Source organism: Lepisosteus platostomus, chromosome 20 (genome assembly GCF_059453375.1).
Source record: "Lepisosteus platostomus isolate fLepPlt1 chromosome 20, fLepPlt1.hap1, whole genome shotgun sequence".
NCBI lineage: Eukaryota > Metazoa > Chordata > Actinopteri > Semionotiformes > Lepisosteidae > Lepisosteus > Lepisosteus platostomus.
Genome location: NC_142630.1, coordinates 10,605,737 through 10,626,657, shown reverse-complemented (window position 1 = coordinate 10,626,657; position 20,921 = coordinate 10,605,737). Strand labels below are relative to the sequence as shown.

Below are 20,921 nucleotides of genomic sequence, written 5' to 3'. Positions count from 1 at the left end.
GTCCTTAATGATCTTGAAGATTCTGTGATCAAAATTGTCAATATGAATTCAAAAATGACATTTGTACAATACAGGTAGAACTTATTAGAGACCCAAGCAAACACTTTTGTAATAGAAAAGAAATAAAGACTGCTTATTGTAAAACCCTAAAATCCCTTAAGTTAGAAAATTAGAATTAGAAAATGTCATCATACTATTATCATTGTATGTTAGAATTAATGATACTATTATTAATCCTAGCTACATACTGGAGTGGTGACAGAGATTGGTTGGAAGATTATCAGATTATATCAGACCTGCAATTCTAGCTCATTCTAGATTTGCAGAGTGAAATGAAGCAAATTCATGATAAAAGTTCCTTAGTTGAGGTGTGTATGCTATCTCTATATCTCTCAGGCTGATACGTGAGATGTAAGACTAACTGAGGCTGAATAATTATGGGTTATTACAAACTAATGGCTGTGAAAGTTCATTAAAAATTAAAAAAAGAAAAAAGTGCAAATCAGGAAAGTATATATTGTCTAATATAAAACCATCAAAATGTTCCATAAAAGGCCATACTGTAAGTAACAAAGGTTTGATACTTAGGATTACTTTTGATATGATTACTTTTGATAGCCGTTTAGACAGTAATGTTGATAAAAAGCAAATAACAAGTAAACCTTCTAATATTTATATGTACTGTATACTGTCCATGTGATCCAGAAAAAATGAGATGCAGTACAAGTGAGAAAATTGTTCTCATTGCTTGAATGCGTATTTGTTTTTGCTTCTTTGGCATGTATTTGTAATAGATGGAAATGAACCCTGAAGTCCTTTCTGTTCCAATCTGTGCCTTTGTATACTATTATTCAAAGCACAAGGGGTAAAAGGTTTAGTGTTGACCCATTTTTAAGGTAATTATATATTACAAAACTGTGGAATAATTGATGCATAAATTACATAAATCCTTGCCCTTTTAAATAGAAATGATTCTATATATGTTAATGTACTGGATGCTACATTTATCATGAAAGTATGTTAGGGTCAAATTGTTTACATCCAGCTTGTAGAACTAGCTGACAGTTCTGGTTGTCATCAAGTTAAAGAAAACAAGAATGTTTTTAGCACCCAGCAAAGCCTGAAGGCAATAACTGGACTTCTTTCAAATGCAATTTATGTTCATTACATATTATTTGATTTAATATATTCTCTACACATTTTAGAATATGGAAACATTCTTTATTTGGACTAAATAAATAATATGAAGACAAAACTGTGATACGTTTTGATATTGTACTTAACGACTCTAAGAAGTGTCTTAATGCATTTGTACTATTAAAACAAATCATATCAGTACAGTAAGACCATCAGCTTATTTCTTCAGAGAAATTCGTGCACCTAAATCCCATTTATTTAGTTTAAAAAAATCACTGGACTTCAGTAATAGTTTTTCTTTTCATTATGCCCTTTAACAAATAAAATACCAAATTAATTATCTGTAGATCTATTGATATGATAATGTATTTATATAACATTGGGTAAAGTGGATAACAGCAAATGAAATAACAACCAACAGTCAGATGTGCACATCAAGAAGCTTCCGCACACTCCCGTATTCAACGTCTTCTATAAAGGCCACTGTTACAAAACCAAAAAAGTTCAAGTGACAATAATTCATTATACAAAAGCAGAAGCTAATTCCTAAAATCCATAATGTTGTTTATCCAAGTGTAAGTATATTCCTTGGCAACCTCTGGTGCTAAATAAGACCACACCAAGCAGTATTTATAAAAATATATTTCACAAAGTAGGAAACAATACAGGGGTATCTCTGATTACAATACATGGAGTAGATAATTAAACATACAAGATTATAGCATTAAAGCACAGTAGAAAATATGATTTGCATGTAAGACTATTTAATATATACTGTAGAATCTACCAAGAACTGCCATATATTGTTACAAATTGAGTATGCACGCAGCTTTAGTGCTGTTTAAGAATCCTGTGTGCAAGAGCCAACGTGCATAAACAAATCTATCCCTTAAAAGAAAAGCTAAGAAAATTAGCAGTAAATCTATGTACAGGTATTTTTCTAATATTATACAGCGTAGCACAATAAACAAGTGTTTAATTTTTTTTAAGATGGGTATTTTTACCAGTTTTATAAGCTTATTTTTTAATTAACCAGATCCTTCCAGCTATTGTGCTTAAATTATGACTGGTAACTCCAAATATACACAGGACATTTTTAGACACTGTTTTTTTCTTTTTCTAAATGATTAAAATACCATCTGATTTCTTCACAGTTTAATATAGCTCTTACTCTCGGCATAATTCTGTATTAACTGCATTATCAGAGTTTCTAATTTCACTTCAATAAAACAGCTGGTCTAGTGACAAATTATGTTAAAAAAATGACACCGATTAATATTTGATGCACAGAAAACAGCCAGTAATGATATAAAATGATAAAGTGTCTTTTTATTATGATGAAAGAATGGAAAGTGCCTTTTCAAAAATGTCTCAGGATCCTCGTATCTGTCGTTTGCTTCTTTAAAAAGAAGGCCACGTTCATATCTGGAATTTCTTATTTAGTTTCTATGTAATGGTTAGGCTATTTATCTTTTAGTGCAGACACACAACATGTGAATATAAAGAGTTGAACCGTATAAAGCGAGTCAATAGGCTTATCCAGTTTATATAATGTGGCCACCAAGTATAGAATTTTATCCCAAGCAATGCTTACTGAAAGCCAATATGGTGCTCTTTTGTTATTCTTACATTCAACATTGTAATGAAGACCACGTATTGCTCTCTTGTTTTCTGTTTGTTTGTTTGTTTGTTTGTTTCATTTTGGCAGGATGATGGCTAGTGATTTGAAACCTGGACCATTCCCAATGGCAAGAACCTTGTGTGTCCACCACAGCCCAACACAGCTCCATGGCTCCGGTGAATGATACAGTGCCCTGTGTCCTCTGTCCTGGTTCTTAAAGCGACTACCAAGAATCCAGATCTTGATGTTTCTGGTGGTCACAGTGAACAACAAATACCCCAAATACTGCTAGACACTCGACAGGAATCTAAGTAACACTCCACAAGAATCATAAACCTCCTAATATAGACGCCGTTTAGATTGTTTCAACATTACAATGCATTTTGATGTGGTAAATGATGAACTCTATACTTTCCTCTAAGAAAAAAGAAGGTGGCCCTTTTTATAGCCGCTTCTAATATCTGTCAACCCTAGCATAATACACAATTATGTGGACAGAACTGAATCATATTTGTAAATCCATGGTCAAGTCTCTCTGTCACTCTCTCCCACAGAGTAAAGCTCCCCCAGTCTTTTAAAACGTGGACCCCATTCTCTGAGGTAGTCAAAGTTCTGGTCAGAGTCTGAAGAAGCTGTCTCCAGTGAACTTAGTGAACCAGCCACTGAGCCCCTCCCTTCATATCCATAGATTTGTATTGAGTCATATGGGGGTGCTGTGGGATCATTATCAGCTTCATGAAGTCGTACATTTATAAATTCATCAACATCAACACCATTAGGGGCAGAGTGTTGTCCTTGTCTAGGCATAAACTGGAGGTCTGGTTTGATATCTTTGCGAGGCAGAAACCCGTTAATCCCGTCAGGATTCTGCAAAGTGGCAATGTCAAAGGCTTCAGTGTCCTCCTCGCCTCCTCCTTCATCATCGTAGCGGATTATATTTTCTCTGACATCCTCATCATCTTTGATGATAAGAGGCTCATTTTTGTGTCTTCGCAGAGTCACAAACAGCACTACAATAACTGGGTAACAGAAATAAAAAAAAACATTTACAAATTTAGATTGTTGTCAAACATTGGGAGGATGCACTTTACACTTTGTACAAAAAGAAGTTTGTGTTATTGAACAGCTTTCATCTTTAATATCTTTAATATTTAGCTTTCATCTTTAATATCTGAACATAAAGTTGCAAAAGAGAAGTTCATTTTTTAGATTAAAGTAGCATAAACAATAATAGTCTGAAAGATTTCAGCGTATTTTAACAGTTCTTTGAAGTATGTTTACTTAATTTTTTCACTTACATTCCCTTTCTCCGTTTAGTACTACTATTACTGATTATTCGATATTTGGTAATTACTGCTTATATTACTATATATATTAGCCACCAGAACTACTATTACAAATACTGTTCTAGATATTCCATGACTGTAGCTGACTACGAGTGAACGCAACATGTTCAGACACTGAATACATACCTAACACAAGGATTTTAGATACATACCTAACAATAGGATTATACACGCAAGAATTGCTATTAAGGCTCCCATACTAAGTCCAATGGGCAGGACATAGGCTTCCACATTGCAAGACTGGACAATGCCATCACTACTGCAACCACACACTCTGATCGTCAATGTGTTGGTGCTGCTCATTGGGGGGTTTCCATTATCAGATACAATGATTGGCAAGAAATACATCTCCTGTTTCTGTCGCCGGAAAGCATTATGCTTGGCAAGAACACTGACAGAGTTATCTGTGGAGGAAAAAGAAACTGGTAAAATAGTGAGTCACTTAGGTCATTGTAAAAGTCAGTGTAAGCTTTATATGTAAGCATCCTAGAAATCTTTCTGTTTTGTGTTTTGAGTTTTTCATCTACAGTATATGCTTTCAGCATGTTTGTTTTACAGAAGTATTTTATGTTTTCCCCCAAATAACTTGTTTTTAACACTTCACTGTTGTTACATCCACATATTTTTATTTATTTTCCATCCAAGATAGAAGATAAACAAGATTGCTCAGAGTAAAAAAAAAAACAAGGGTAGGAAAAAGAGCACATCGAACACCCATAAGATAGTATACATGCATTTGTTTTTCTTATTGTATAATGCCCAACACACCTTGCAACTCATAATTTCAAAACCCTTTAATTCACAATCATGACACAAAAAGAGAGGAAAGGAAGTGTGCCTGACAATGTTTAAAAATCCTGCTTTAGGTTTAAAGGAACACAATAACTATATTTATTATTTTAATAATTAACATTAAGTGTACAGCATGTCCAAAACATTCACATGTAGAAAATAGATCCATAATTCATGGAATTTCACCTAACTAAAAACACATTTCGACTCAACAGCCAAAACACTAAATCACAATCAAAACTAAATATTAATGGCTACACTGCTTTCTTATTATTTTTAATTTTGAGATCACCAACTATTTTAATTTTACACCAACTACTGTATATACAGAATCACCAATTTTTAATAGACTTGGCAAAAATATTTGGACAAGGGGGAATCGGGACCATGCATGGTTTTCTCTGAAACATGTACTTTGCAAGATGCATCATGCCTACAGGACAGATGGCATTGATTTTAAAAAGTGACACAGCTCTTTGACAATACAGTAGGCTCAGAGGTATCTAGCAAGTAACAAGGATTGCTGTTGAGCAGCAAGTGAAAGACACCCTAGGCAACTCAAACCATCTGACCCCAGTAACACTGAGCCAACCATTGACTAGTGTTTGGGGAATACCCGTCACAGTCTTCCATTGATATATTGATATATATCAGATTGGAACTGGTGATTTCTGGACTATGGAGCTTGGAGCATAACCTATACTTCAAATGCATGCCTTGTATTGGTTGAGCTCATCTGTACATTTTTTTAAAGTCCATTATAAAGACCTCAGCTGCCTTAAAAAAGAAAAAAAACTTTTCCTCAAATTCATTTTTTCCAACAAAACAGCGCAGTATGTAATACATAAAAACATACTGAACAGATACTGTACACCAGAGGAACATTAAACTGGGGGAGGACAGGTGTGAAAGTTTGTGATTGCATGTTAGAGGTCCTTAAATTAGATATTAATATTACTGCAGTTTTGACTTCATTGCTTTTGTTTCAACAATGGGAGAGCTTTGTCTCCTTCCTGATACATTCTAATCTCATTATCTATTTTGTATAGTCTTTTATCCTTTACAAAGCGGGTAATGAAATAACAGTTAAGTCAAGCAGATCATCTCAATTATCTTTCACAGTTTTGATATAACTTAAACACTGCAGAAGAATCATCTGGTATTTCTTGGCTGAAGAAAAGAAAAAAGGATCTAAAATGTATATGTTATTTCAAAGCTGTATTAAAAAGACAGTCAAGTGATTTTAATTAGCATAACCAGAGGTAAGGTGGCCATATGACTCCATGTTCACTGAGGCACTTTGAAATAGGATGGGATTTTAAAACAGCCCTTAAAATAAGTCATTAATTTGTAAATTTGGCATTTTGCCTTTCCTGGGATGAAAATTGGTACTCCATTCTTATATGCAGTAAATGGGTAATACTGATCAGCTGTTCACTGTGAAACCTAACCCAAAATAATGCTTTTGAACAAAGCAGTTCATCTGTTTGCATGGTTTGATAGATGGCAGGAATAATGAAATGCTGATAAATACAGTATAGCATGTTTACTGCACGCAGGCATTACAGTACACACCATTTTCCATCTTGACAAAAATGTAATGTTGAATTTAGAAAATTGCAATTTTCATTTTAAAGTTTTAAAATTTCATACTTTCTTTAAGTGTTTTAGTGAACACAGAGTTAAAATAATCTTAAACAGAGAGGTGAAAGATAACTATAGGGCTATTAAAAGTGGCTATATACTGGCAACATACCTACAAAATATACAGAACGTCTTCAAGTCTGAACTTCAGCAATATTACTGTAGGTCTGGTTTAATAGCCCAGTATTATTGCTTCAAATATTAATTAAAAAGCACAAGAACCTTTATATTTGATTACATTTGATGAAATTGACCTGCATCTCTAGAGAGAAAGATGCAAACATACTTATAAACAAAGTAAAACTTGGAAATTTAATATACCTTATACAGTAGGTTTCACTACATTATATGAGGTATCTTAATAAAGCAGTTATTTAGCAAGCAAACTATGATGGAATTGCTTTTTTGTTTATTCATAAAGAGGCTAATGAAAAATGTTGAGGTTTTTTATTTTATTCCTTCCTGGAACACAAAGTAATTATTTGTAGATGCTCTGAGCAGATTTATAGTAACAATTAAAGTCCCATTTTCGTTATCACATACTTTTAGTAGGTGGTAAAGTATACTGCCAATATGTAAAATGTAAAATGTGGGTGTAAAGGGGATTTTGCAAGGACGAGAAAATATGCCCGGGCAAATATTTTCATTTTTAATAATGAACTGGTCAGGTGCAATTTAGAACTCTATACCCTAGGTAAACTGTTAAACCTTAATGTATTGCAAGCAGAATTGTCACAATAATTGCTCTCACTTTTTGCAGAGGTTAACCTACCAAATGAGCGTAAGACATTGGGGATTTGGGAGAGAAGACAATAACAGACTAATTCATTTCCTAATGCACTACCAGCTAAAAACATATTGAAATAAATTAGTCATAACATGAGCCAAAGATGAGCTTTTAGACTTGTTAATAGAGCTATGATTGAACAATGAAAATATGCAAAGTCTACATGTATTTATTGGTATGGTAATAATCTTCTAAGGACATTTTTTTCTAAATCAAAGGAATTATGGGATCTTGCATATTTAGGATTTTCTACCCTCTATTGTGCAAATGGGCTAAATCCCTGACCAAAAATAAAGTGCTTGATTTAGCTTCTGTGGGCTGAACTTGCTGATCAAAGAGTATTTAAAACTGTGTCTCTGTTAATTGAGATCTGAGGGTTTCTGCTTCTCGTGCTGATATTCATGGGTAATTGGAGGAGGTTGTAAAACTCAGAAACAATGATATTCTAATAGCACCAGAATACCAAATATGGTAGTAGTCGCAAATTAGGAACAGCAGCTCCAGCCAGAGTCATCATGGGAGTACTAGCCATTAATTTTTGCAATGGGTTTGGTATTCTTCTCTGTCACTTCATTTCCATAACTCATCGGCAATTAACATTCAAAGAAAGACTATTTTTGTTACCAAAACTTGTATTCTTTATACGTAGAACTGTGTTAATCTTTCAAAAGTGTGAGATTCACATGGATTATATTAAAATTCAAATTATAATAATGTACTACAGAATGGATACTAATGTACTCTTTAGAGAAGTTAGATCACTGAACCTCTGTCTTGAATACTTTGTTTCTGAAGGACGAATTATAGCTGTCACAGAGATCCACTATGTACAGAAAAGACTGAGCAGTACAGTATCAAAAATGCAACAACAAAAAAACATAGCAGCATGTTGTACGGGTATATGCGATTTTTGAAATACTAAAACACAAAAGTACATTAAAGGTGGCAGTATACAAGCATATTTAGCAGCAGATTTCAAGAAGCTGACTATGGCATAAAAAATACAATTTGGATCCCATACATAAATTTTATTTTTTCTGCAAAGTTTGTTAACAAAAGGAAATAGCCAGGCTTCACAGTACTGTGTAGAATAAAATGGTACCTAGTGGTTAGTGGGTTATATTGACATTTACTTTTAATAATGCAGAGCCATCTCACAAAGTACTGTTGTGAGTTCAAACAATGATTATAATTTTGGAATTTATCTTTAAATTGCAAGAACACTGATAAACTTGGTATACCATTTGTTTAAGGTAACCTTGGCAATTTTTTTCAAAAACCAGAAGTTGGTTTCTGTATAGTGTGTCAGTGAGAATAAACACTATCCTTCTTAAATATGACTGTTTTCTTTATGGTGTGTCTTTGAAATAAAACAAGAAGGTGACGCATTTAATTTTACAGTTCTTGCAAGAAAAGCAATTTCCAGCTAAACAAAGCAGATCTTCTAGCCTCTAGGCTTCATACAAGAACAGAAGGAGAAAACCAGATGAAGATTTTTGCCCCCAGCTCTTTGAAAACATTATGAAACATTAGGCTGAGCAAAGGCACTTCAGCAAGTGAAATGCAGAAAAAATAGCTGGCTCAACCAATCATGGTATTTAGCAAACAAATTTAGTGCCATCTGCTACTCTGAAACAATTAAAAAAATCACTAAATCCAATTACAAAAATAATATTTTCAAGACAGGATTTTGGAACCTCTTTGTTTGTTTTCTTACTAAATGCATTGTGCATTAAAGAAGAAAGGATGTTCATAAGCATGTTGCAAGAATCCCTGCTCTTTTATAAGTGTTTTTAATTTAAAACAATTAGAGTTTATTTAATCAACTTTTTATTGTCCATTAATTGAACAGTGTCCAATATAACTTCATATAATATATTATTTTGTAAACATTTCTAACACAAGTAAACCATTAATTGGATAACAGACATAGCTGTACTTCAAATTTAAACTAAGAAAATACACAGTTCAAATAGTATTTAAACATAAAAAATAAACAAATAAATTTACGTGTTAACAACTATTTTCAATGATTTTCTTACCTTCATTGTTCTTGATTGTAAAATTAGGGTTGTTGGACATTTCTGGAACTAAGCTATATGTGAAAAAATGTCCATCTTTTGGATCATCCTTGTCAATAGCACTGACTGTCTGAATTACCTGCAAAAGAGAAATAATTAATAGTTTAAAAGATGTATTTGGAGCTGCTGTTTTATTAAAAGCTATTTTGGTCATTGTAAATTCTGAAATCAGTTTTGTAAATTAAGCAAAATTCATTTAAAGTTACCTAGCTAGTTTATAACATCAGAATTGGGGTTTATCATGTCTATTTTTTGCTGTGAATACAGCATCTTTCATTGATATATCAGGATGGTGTGCTTTCAGAAAAAAAAAATTAAACATTTGTTCCTTTTTTAAGAAGAGTATATCAGAAAAGGACTGCCTCAATACTTCTCCCAGGAATAAATGGGCTAGAAAATGAAAAGTGTTCATTATTACCGAAGAGATGCAAGACAGTCATTGTTAGCGAAGATACATCTCTCACCTGTCCTGGTTTTCCATTCTCACATAGGAAAGCTTCATATTCTGATGCAAACTCAGGAGCATTGTCATTAACATCAAGAACTTTAATCGCAACAATAGCTTGGGATATTTGACTGTTATTTCCTGAAAGTAAAAGTAATTGAACTTAACAATGAAGAAGAAAGCAGCAAATGATACACAAAACAAAAACAAAAAACTTTTTGCACCAGATCTGTACATCTGGATGTAAAATTCACACTTATTCCATATCCACATTGTTAGGGATCACACAAAGATAGTCATCAAGACAGACTGACTCAAGAATTTATAACTATATGGAATAACCATATAATGGATAAGAGGAATAAAAAATATCCATGAAAAGGGGTACTAAAATTCCCTGCACAACATTCATGTTTTACACATGAAACTTTTTTATGCATATTAATGAAATAGTGGCAGTTGAAGTTTAAAAGACAATAAAGGGCAATTTAATTAGAATTTGGTTTATTGGAATTATTCATTGCTAATAATTCATAGTTCCTTATGAGAGTCCAGTACACGATTTCCTTTAATCAGTGCAGCAAATATTAAGTTTAAAGCTGTTATCTAATAATTAGGATGAAGTTGTGATAGAGTGAGCTTTTTTACATCACAGTATATTAAATGCCCAGCACAGTAAAATACAAGTCATATAGTTTCTTATCATTTTTATAATATAGTTTATAATATAACAAAGGTTTCATACAAGTAAAAAAACATACACCCCACAAAACACAGCATATAAACTGTAAGAGCACATAAAGAACTAGAAGGATCTTCAATGGGACGTAACATACAGTATACCATTCATGATATCACAAATTCAGATTTATAGTATTTTTGAACATTTACAAGTGAAGTTACTTCTACAACACAATTGTGTCTTACTTAAAATGTAAGTGTACTCCTTATTAGTAGTACATAATTTTGGATGTAAAGGGGCAATCTATTATACGTCAGAGACTGAAATAATATAACATTAAAAATAAGATTAAAAAAAAATTAAGTATTGTCACAACTGCAATTATTTATCACTGCAATATCTCATAAAGCAGCTTAAGTAATTAAAAGTATGGAAAAATGCAAAGTTTGAAGTATGTGCTCAAGAGGCCAATGGTGTGTCTGAAAATTTTTAAGTAGTAGCTCTGCCCCCATTCAATGGCTGGCTGTTAAAGTGACTTTCACTCCCCCGACAGCTGGGAATTCAATCTGATTAGTTAGATGTCATCTGGTGCAAACAGCAGAACACATAGTGGCCTGGGTGGTAAATCATGATAGAATGGGACAGGGAATGCAATTCTTCCTGTTCACGGCAGAGCAACTTTTTTGTTAAATTCTGATCTGAATCGCAGCAAATGCTGCAGTGTTTGTTTGCTAAATTTCTATTAGTATTTTGCATTTACACTACTATTGCTACATGCAGAAACCATGCCATAGGGCATCAAAACAAAGAAAAGCATATACACCTGTCTTGATGTGACAACTATGATTTAAAAAGGATGACAATGATTTTCTTAAATACATGTATTTTTTAAATAGGAGAAAATTGTAAGAAACTGCATGAAAATATAATATCTAATGACCTCGAGAACTTTGATGAGCTTTCTATGACTGTATTCAAGAAGAAGAAAACTTTTAGAAAATCATTAGTCCATAGAATTTATCAGCAGATTATTATTATTATTATTATTATTATTATTATTATTATTATTATTATTATTATTATTATTATTTTATAAAAAAGATATACGTTTCTCATACAGATCAGGTAAGGCAGGTTAAAATGTGAAATAATTCATATACATTGATCAATATAATAGCTTACATCTGTACTTGCCTGTCAGGAACCCCAAATGATTTAACATGATTTAATCATCCATCCATCCTTTTCTAACCTCTTTATCCAATACAAGGTCATAGGGCAGCTGGAGCCTATCCCAGCAAGCAATGGGTGCAAGGTAGGATACACCCTACGCTATTCCATAGACACATACATGCAGACACTCACACCACGGCCAATTTGCCCAATTAACTTACTAGTATGTATTTGGACTGTAAGAAGAAACTGGACCACCTGGAAGAAATCCAGATGAACACAGGGAGAATATACCTTACAAACTCCATTCAGATAGAACCCCAGGAATTGAACCCAAGGCCCCAGCTCTGCGAGGCAGCAAAGCGAACCAATGCTGAACTGTGTCGCCTATAATTTGATCATTTTTCAGAAAATAATATTGTGGAAGGTCATATTAAATGATTTAAGTAAAGGTAAAATGATTTACAGTTGGTGAATGCAAACCTGTACGTGGCAATATAAAAAAAAAACACTCTTTTTCTTTCCGAAATCTGACCTGTGCCATTGAAAGCAACTTTCACATGTTAGTCTGTGAAACAGGGTGAAAAAAATGTTATTTAAAAAAAAAAACAACTCCTTGTAAAATATAATCTAGCTAAGTTTACAGACAGGCTACAAATTTGATAACATGTTGCTGCCACTTGTTGTACTTATTGAATTATTTCCCATTTTTCTAAATGACTGTCTTGTTAGATTGCTTGTCTGAAATAATGATCACAAGGTTAAGCTGAGGTTTGACTGTCTTTGAGGACCATCCTTACAATTAGAAATAGTGCAGGAATTGTTCTAACAATTTGTGTTTCTAGGAATCAGGTCATGTTAATGCAGAGAAAAAACAAAGACAATCGATGATGATTATTATTACAGATAATTTTAATATAATAAATATATAATATATATTGATATTATATTGATATATGCATATGAACCTTTTAAGGGCAGTACATTTTATGTTTTAAGGGCAGTACTTTGCAGCCATGTGAATGACTAATTGATTTTCTCTTCTGTATGACTAATATCTTATCTAATAACTTATGTTTCCTTTCTGTTGAATGTTATAATAACCTTGTACAGTACATTTCTTTTGATAGCATGGATACACCTTTATCTTTTGAAAATGTTAGTTTTATATCAAAAGATGTGCAAAAGCCAGTTAATTAGAAAATACATTAATTCACCTAAGGTCGATGAATTAATTAACTATGCTACCTGTCTTAAAGTAAATTAAGTATTCTTTACCAGTGCCAAGTACAGTATGCAGTTCTTTTTTTTAATTCTGTCTACAGTACTTCCATCATGTATGAATGTCCTGCTAAACATATTCAGTATAATGGGAATATCAGACCTGATACTTCTACTACTACTACTACTACTACTACTACTACTACTACTACTACTACTACTACTACTACTAATAATAATAATAACAGTTTTTAAATAGACAATAAACCTAAATAAAAGTTATACTTACTGATTTCTGTGGCTGTCACAGTAATGTTGTGCCATGTATCTGTCTCTCTATCAAGTGGCTTTGCTAGGGTTATCTTCCCATCATCAACATTAATATTAAATTGTCTCTCCAGGTCTGTGTGCCGATCAATCAAATACCTAAAAAATAAATGTCATTGTAAGTACTGTGATAAGTTTATGTCACATGTAACTAGCACGTTTAGTTACCTGTAAAGTAGTGTAGCAAGGCCATGTTCAATAAGAAGCTCTTCCATTACAGTACAGTCATATACTGTGAGTTCAGAATGATACACATCTGCCCAACTAAGTGGGTATTGTCCCACATTTCAGAAAATAAAGGAAAAACTAAAGGACACCCTCTTCACAAAGGTTTCTATTAATGTACTTGAAGCCACATTCAACAATATAAGACAGCAGGAAACAACCTGAGAATAATTTCTAAGAAAATGAGCAGATTCAAGGCTGACAGAACAGTTGTGCATTTTGTAGTTGTGCAAAACATTTTGAAAAATTCTGCCACGTGTCACTTACTGTTTTTAAGGCATTCTTTCTCTTTGTGTAATGAAAATGAAGAAATAGAAGAAAGATTCAAGGAATTGGTGGTTTTGGGAGGTGGGGTTAGCTTAAAATGTTGATATTAAATTACAAGTATAACTTCCTGAGAAAATGGATATGAATTACAGTAAAAATATTTATAAGAAACATTACATCTATAAATATATTGATTAGCTGCAATATGCTAAAACGTGTTGTGTAGAGATGAAATTAGATTCAATGAAAATATTTTCAATTAATCCAACTGATAATACTATCACCACCAAAACTTGTGCATAGAGTCTTTTAGTCTAATGCACTCAAATTAAATTTAGTTTGATCTTTTTTGGTAGCAGCTAGTGTTGCAGGGCATGTGCCTCATGTTGATTATTGAGTTTTTCATAACAATTATGACGGGTTTTAACTCATTAACATGCTACTGTATGTTACATCAGTAACTTGTAACATGATCAGGTTGTAAACATTCCACATTTTCCAACAATTTCCTTTGCCTTCCATCAATTAAAGCAGTAATAAAATATAATGTATAGTAACCTTTGGTTTTACTAATTATGTTTTTTGTTGCTTTAATCTGTATTCAGGAATTCTAGATCTTGGTGCACTGAATGGAAGAATCCCTTGCAGGATTAAGTGCTTATAGAAATTTGCAGTTTTCTTTTAATCAATTCAATAATACTGTATATGTTCCTTGCATGTGACCGCATGCATCAATGAAAATATCTTACAAGCAAATGCATTTGGTCGAAGCAAACTGAGAAGAAAAGACATGATATGGGGCAAGTTTTTTAAGATACCTCTGTAAAATGTCTGATGCACATTCATTCATTTTTAAATTGCTGATTTTGTCGTGTCATCTCGACAATTGGTCAATGTCACAATTCCACAAACTTTCACTCATTTCAAACTTAATAAAATCAAAGAATTTTCATGTTATTCTTGTCAAATACCTGGCACAGGAAAGGGGCTGTAAATGTTTTAGCACAATAGCTGATGACAACCAATAGCTGATCACATGCATGATTGCATTTGTTGTGAGAGCTATACTGTGCAACTCTTGCTTTCATAATACATTTGTTTTCATTGCATACTAACTGACAGAGCAAATTATGATTTCCCCGTTTACATTTGCCATTATTTGCAGAATATGCACTTACACATATTCCATGTTCAGGGAGTATTTGCCTAAGCAATCCATAGTAGTAATTCAAAAAAGTCCAATGGAACTACCTGATGAACTAATAATTAACAGTGACTCCCAGGGTTCAAATGTGGAGGACAGTGGAGAGGTAGTGTGGTGGAGTCAAGAGGAAAACAGATGGAAAAATTAATCAAGGCAGAAGAGTAGGAAGAGAGGAAAAGGCAGGCAGACTTTGAGTGAATCCAGGAGGAGACAGGAGTAGAATGAGCTGAGCAAGAAGAATCAGTGAGAATCAGAGAGGAGAACAGTTTCTGTGGAGTGTGCCTAACTGAACAAGGTCAAGCACTGATGTTGGAACTGGAATTAGACAAAGTCTGTATTTCTTCATTTTATTGAAAAAAATAGAATTATCTGTTTATGGAGTGGATGAAAGTTTAATGAGGTTCAAAGTTTTTGGAGAGTATAATTTCCTTTACCTTGGAAATATGGACACTAAAATTTGATGTATTGTTTTGAAAACACAGTACCTGCCTTTGATGTGTATCCCAGGGATGTTCAATAATTCTTTACCTGCTTAGTCCTGTGAACGTAAAAGTTGTGTCCTAACATCAAAGGTTTCATAACTGATGTAATTTTTAGTCGACATTTCAGATCCTTTTACATTTTTCAATTCCTTTCAGAAGTAGATTTAGGATTTGTGAGAAACAGCAATTTCAAGGTAAGCTCTCCTTAGTACGATTTTTATTCAGTCACCCATACGAAAGCTTATATCTCTTCTGGATATAAAGCTGCTTGTGGAATTGAATAAATTTAGGTTTACTATAGGATTAATAATGTCTTTGCAATAAAAAAAGCTCTTCTATCATGACATTTATGCTTAATTTCCATCATACAAATCTCAAGGAAAATTTCAAGACTATTCTGCCTAATCATACGTCTTTGCTTTTATCAAAAAATGCTCAGATTATACAAGGTACTCCAATGGTGAATAAGGAACACCATAATCACATAGTTTTTGCCTAACATACATTCAAGGAGAAGAAACAGCTATTTAAGTTTAAAGCTCATGTCACCAAGAAAGAACTGTGCTGCAACTTATGAACCTGACAAAAACATGAACATTCCTTTAGCTGCTAAAGTAGAGTTGGAGATGGGAAAAAAAGCTAAAGGGAATTTCTCAAGGTCATACAGTGAATCAGTAGCTGTACTGAGAATTGAACCTACTGTATGGCTTAAAATTCTAGTTGTAATACCTTAGATCCCACCACAGCAAACACAAAGTAGCACCTTCAGGCACAGTGCAACATACTATTTCATCCTGGACTGTTTTGGCAGTGTAGATAGAATAAAAGTTACAAAGAAAACAAGTGACTCAGACTTGTTACGTGGTGACTTTAAAGAAGGCAAGAGTTGTATCTAGAAATGAAAATATGCATGTAAAATAATTAAGAACATTTTATTATCTTTTATTGCTACTAATAATGTTAATAATAAGCAAACAATTTATGAATACATGAGATGGCAGATGTACTTTCTAATGTTTGAAAGGGTACCTACAAATGAACAAATAGTGGCTAAAATTAATCATGGAATAATTACTATTTAAGTATTTACTATACTATTTACTAATACTGTCAAAAGCTAATAAAAAAAGCAAATAGTTAAACCTAATTACAAATTGGACTTATTACATTTCCTAAAAGAGAAAACTTTAATAGAAGCTTTGAATGCTACAGTTTTTAATTATAGTTGTTTTCCAAATGTTTTAATGTGTATAATACCATATTTGATATGGATGAATAAAAAGTGTTTTGTACTGTATCTGTTAATAGTGCATATGGAAATCGCCCTAGGGGGACTCTAATAAACTTCTACTAACTAAATGGAACAGAATCTTCTAAGCATACTTGGACAATTTATCTGTATTGGCAAACCACACAAAATAGCAAGAAAATGTCAAGTCACATCAGAGCCATTAGCTTCAAAGACATGGTGTTCCGTAACCTATTCAGCTATTTTGTTGGATGCTATCATTTCATTTGGCAGATATGGGAAGTAATGTGACATTAACCACTTTGCTTCAGAGAATCTGTTCTGAGTACACTTTTTCTTGTTTAAAATGTCATTCTGACAGAAAAATAAATCTTACAGCAGCCTTTAACTAAATTCTCTAAAGCTTTACCTAATGTGGCTTGGCTGTAAGTTTGGGCTTGGACTATTGACACTGACAGAGTTACTTCAAGCTTCAGCAATTGAAAATGAAAAATAAATTAATCATGCTTGAAAAAAAAACTAAAATGATTTAATTACAAAATTACTAAGAAAACAAATTCATATGAAGGAATATTGTCTACATACAAAATAAAATAATGTTTATTATGGAAAGCATGTTGAGACTACGAAGAATATGTACAGTATAGTACAGTCAGTATTATTGATAGACCACACAATTGTTTTCTGTTTTCTTCTTATATCCCTTTCTTGGAATATTTCTAAATTCTATATTTCTTTCCTTAGAGAATAACACCTTTTTTCCACAGAAGTCAGGTTTAATTAGATGCTTTTATGTGTGTTATATAATAAAAAATCCTTTGTACTTTAGCCTTTATTTTACTGTTTTTATACATCATGGCTGCGGTCTGTGTCTGAATTAGAATTCAGGACCACCCCCTCTAAAATCTCAGGTGAAAAGCACAATTTAAAATAAATAAAATAACCACCATGTGGTAACCCAATAATGGCTTCAAACAGTGTTTCCGAAAAAAAAAACAACCTCTTGAATAGAACATTCAATATAACTTTTTGTCAAGTTCACACTACAGTATGTCTATCTTCAGTGTATCAATGCATTGAATAATACCTGTCTTAACTGTCATAATTAAACTATTGTGAAAAGTGGAAAACAACTGCAAGTATCACTAATGAAAAGAATGTAATATGCAATTGTAGATATGTCATTTGTAAGCAGAGATGGTATTAAATCACAAGTAGGATAACCTCCTTTATCTGCAAGAGCTTTACTGTGCAGATTTTTGTCTTTTTTAAATTAGCCTGTACTTTGCAACGCAAATATTTGATGTCTCTTTGTTTCTTGTAATTCAATTACTTTTTAAAAGAGGGCTAAAAGGTTTTACAAAAACCTTGCTGCATTAGAATGGGAAGAATTACAATTGTTGCAAATATATATATTTGGAAAATATTTTAGGATACAGCTTGTTTACTTAAGAAATCTGGGAACAGAATTGTTATACAAGGTTTCTAACCTGTCACTTTTAGCACCATTGCAAAATTTGATATTTCTGAACCTGACTAGACAGTACATTCTTAGAATGTTCCATTTGCTTTGATTTCAGCTATAGTCATTAAAAAGAAGTACTAATTTTGCAATTCAAAATTTAAATTAGAAGGACCTGTATAAATAAATCATAACTCACTCAAAATCATTTTCTCACCTTTTATTTAACTTACACAACATTCAAGAAAAAATAATCAGTCTACATGCCCAGTTGGAACACCATTTCCATTTTCATTCAATATATAATTGCAGTACCTGTTGAATGTTGTCTCTTGAAACATTTTGAGTCACTAGAGAGTTAATGAAATGCAGAGGTGAAAATTGCATTTCTAACTCATACTCAAGGAGGCTTTGAGTGATGATTCTCAGAACAGGTCAGAAGAAGTATGTTATTCCATATCTGCAGGTCATATCAGTTGTTACTAATATTATTTAAATCTATTTTTTTTCAACCCTAAACAATAGAGATATGTTTTTATTTTAAAATAGACAAACAAAATAGCATCCAAATCTTGATTTTCAAGACCAAAAAATAGATATAAAAGCTAAGGTTTCTGACTCTTCATTGACCAGAGGTCTTAAGCTTGACATGTTGTGCTTTGAACACAACTGTGGTTTCACTAAACCCATGTGTCATGTCTTATAAGATAGATACCAGTGGTTCAGAAGTTAAATCTTTCAAATGCAGAACTCTACTATGTCTGTGTCTCACAAAAGTGAGAAAAGAAAAATCAATATGCACCTTTTGTATTTGTGCCAAACAGAATGCAGATCTGAATAGCACTCGTCTCATCTTACCTTACGTGGCTTTTAGTAGCATCTGGGTCAGTAGCAGACACATTGCCAATAACAGAGTTAATGGTTGCATTTTCATGTATGCTCAGAAAGTAAGTAGGTTTTGAAAAGACTGGGGGTTCATCCGAATCTTCAACCGCAATCTTCACTGTTGCCGTATCCTTGAAGGGAACACCGTTGCTGAACTGAGGATCAATACGAATGTTGGCTGCCTCCACCTTCAGCGTATAGGATTTTTTGTCCTCAAAGTCCAGAGGCTGTTAGAGATGACAGAGATGAATGCCTTTCACTAATGACCACAGCAGCAAGAACAAATGAATCTAATGCTGATGGATGAAACTTTGGAGGATTTCTCTGTATTTGCAATGTTTCATTCCAAGAATGCCATCTCTGTTTTCCTACACTTAAAACTCAAATAAAAAAAATAATTTTCAAGAGCAAAATAACACGAAACAATCATCTATCGGCAAAATGTCAAATTCCACATTAAGCAATCAATGTGTTATAAATGTGAGAGCACACAGAATACCTTTAATGGATCAAGACTGTAATTAAGGTTAATCTAATACCACTATAGGAAATTTGTTGTGAGCTTGAAAGTAATTGCATACAATGTCAATTACATACATATTGTATACACTGGTACTGGAAACAGAAATATTTCACAAGATATAAAATCCATAGATACAGTTCTTGTAAACAGTATGCTTTAGAGAAGCAAATATTATATTTGGAAAAAATGTATATCCTGCATGCAAAATTAGTAGTATTTTGATGGTTTAGAATAGCACTGCTTGTGATCTTTTGTTCCATTTCATTGAAATATTCTTCCATCCAATATTTTACTTCAACATTAGTGTTATCATATACAGTAGTATATTATGTCCCACACATTTATTTGATATGGCCCTGTATTTTCAATCACCCCTGGGATCTCTCATAATGCTGTCATAATGGGATAAAGTCACTTTACACTATATAAAACTGAATAATAAAGGGAATAAAAACTGGGTTGGATGGTGGGAGCTCCTTTGGGAATTAGAAATGCATCAGACTTTTTTTAAAAAGTAACAGTTCCAAACCATGGTCAGAGCCCGTCTTGGAAACCTGCCAAGAGCAGGCACAGCTGTGAACAGCACACAGCTGGGAATCAGTACCAACAGGGAGCTTTGAAGTCTACATGTCTGGCATTGGGGCCAAAGGAAGAAAAACCCTGCAATAGTGTCTGTATTAGCCCAGGAAGCAGTCCAGCATTCACATTGCTTTATAAACCTACTCACAACAGCAAGTGGACTAACAGCTGAACAGTGGCAAAAGAGCACTTGAAGTTTTAAAATTGACAAAACGCATCAGTAATAATCAGTACTAAAATAGACTTTAATGGACCTTAGTAAGTGGGTGTGCAATACCCATTGAAATGCCTTCCAGTATTTAATAAAATGAAATAATAGCCCTTGCTATTACAATATCTACTAACTGTAAGATTACTCACTTATAACTGCTGGAGAATGTCATTTAAAATAATTAAAAACATTATAGCTTAATAAGCAATGCACTATAAAAAAATAATGCATCCATATGAATGAAGAATTTGCAGTATTTTTTCAACTTTGGTACCTACTGTATACAGTACATAGTTCAAATTGCTTTCTCTCTAGTGTCAGAATGACATTAATGTTGTATACCAGATTTAATTGTCATTTTATCCATCCTTTGTAAATTGTACTAAAAAGTTTTAAAAAAATACAATTTGGGAAATAAATGATCATGTTGCCAATCTTCATACAGTATGTAAGACATTTCTCATTTTTCTTAGCCTCATTAGATATAGACTTCAAATCTGTGTACTATCCCATCACAGATTGTTTGAAAACTTGAAAATGAATGCTACTCCACCTGCTTGCATTGAAAGTGCAGGAGT

At 32.9% G+C, this 20,921-nt stretch overlaps 1 protein-coding gene across 3 annotated transcripts in view; it reads right to left on the bottom strand.

Annotated features, from left to right (window-relative positions):
* Nucleotides 1–1,761: 1,761 nt before the first annotated feature.
* Nucleotides 1,762–20,921, bottom strand: part of cdh8 (cadherin 8) — an 85,777-nt gene continuing 66,617 nt past the window's right edge. For all 3 annotated transcript variants that reach the window (XM_088613713.1, XM_088613712.1, XM_088613714.1), the window contains exons 7-12: nucleotides 19,004–19,257; nucleotides 13,219–13,355; nucleotides 9,873–9,994; nucleotides 9,370–9,487; nucleotides 4,257–4,508; nucleotides 1,762–3,777 (exon numbers count right to left, since the gene is read on the bottom strand). In XM_088613713.1, coding sequence (XP_088469839.1) covers nucleotides 3,284–3,777; nucleotides 4,257–4,508; nucleotides 9,370–9,487; nucleotides 9,873–9,994; nucleotides 13,219–13,355; nucleotides 19,004–19,257 — 1,377 coding nt within the window. In that variant the 3' untranslated portion in view covers nucleotides 1,762–3,283. The remainder of the gene's footprint in view (nucleotides 3,778–4,256; nucleotides 4,509–9,369; nucleotides 9,488–9,872; nucleotides 9,995–13,218; nucleotides 13,356–19,003; nucleotides 19,258–20,921) is intronic.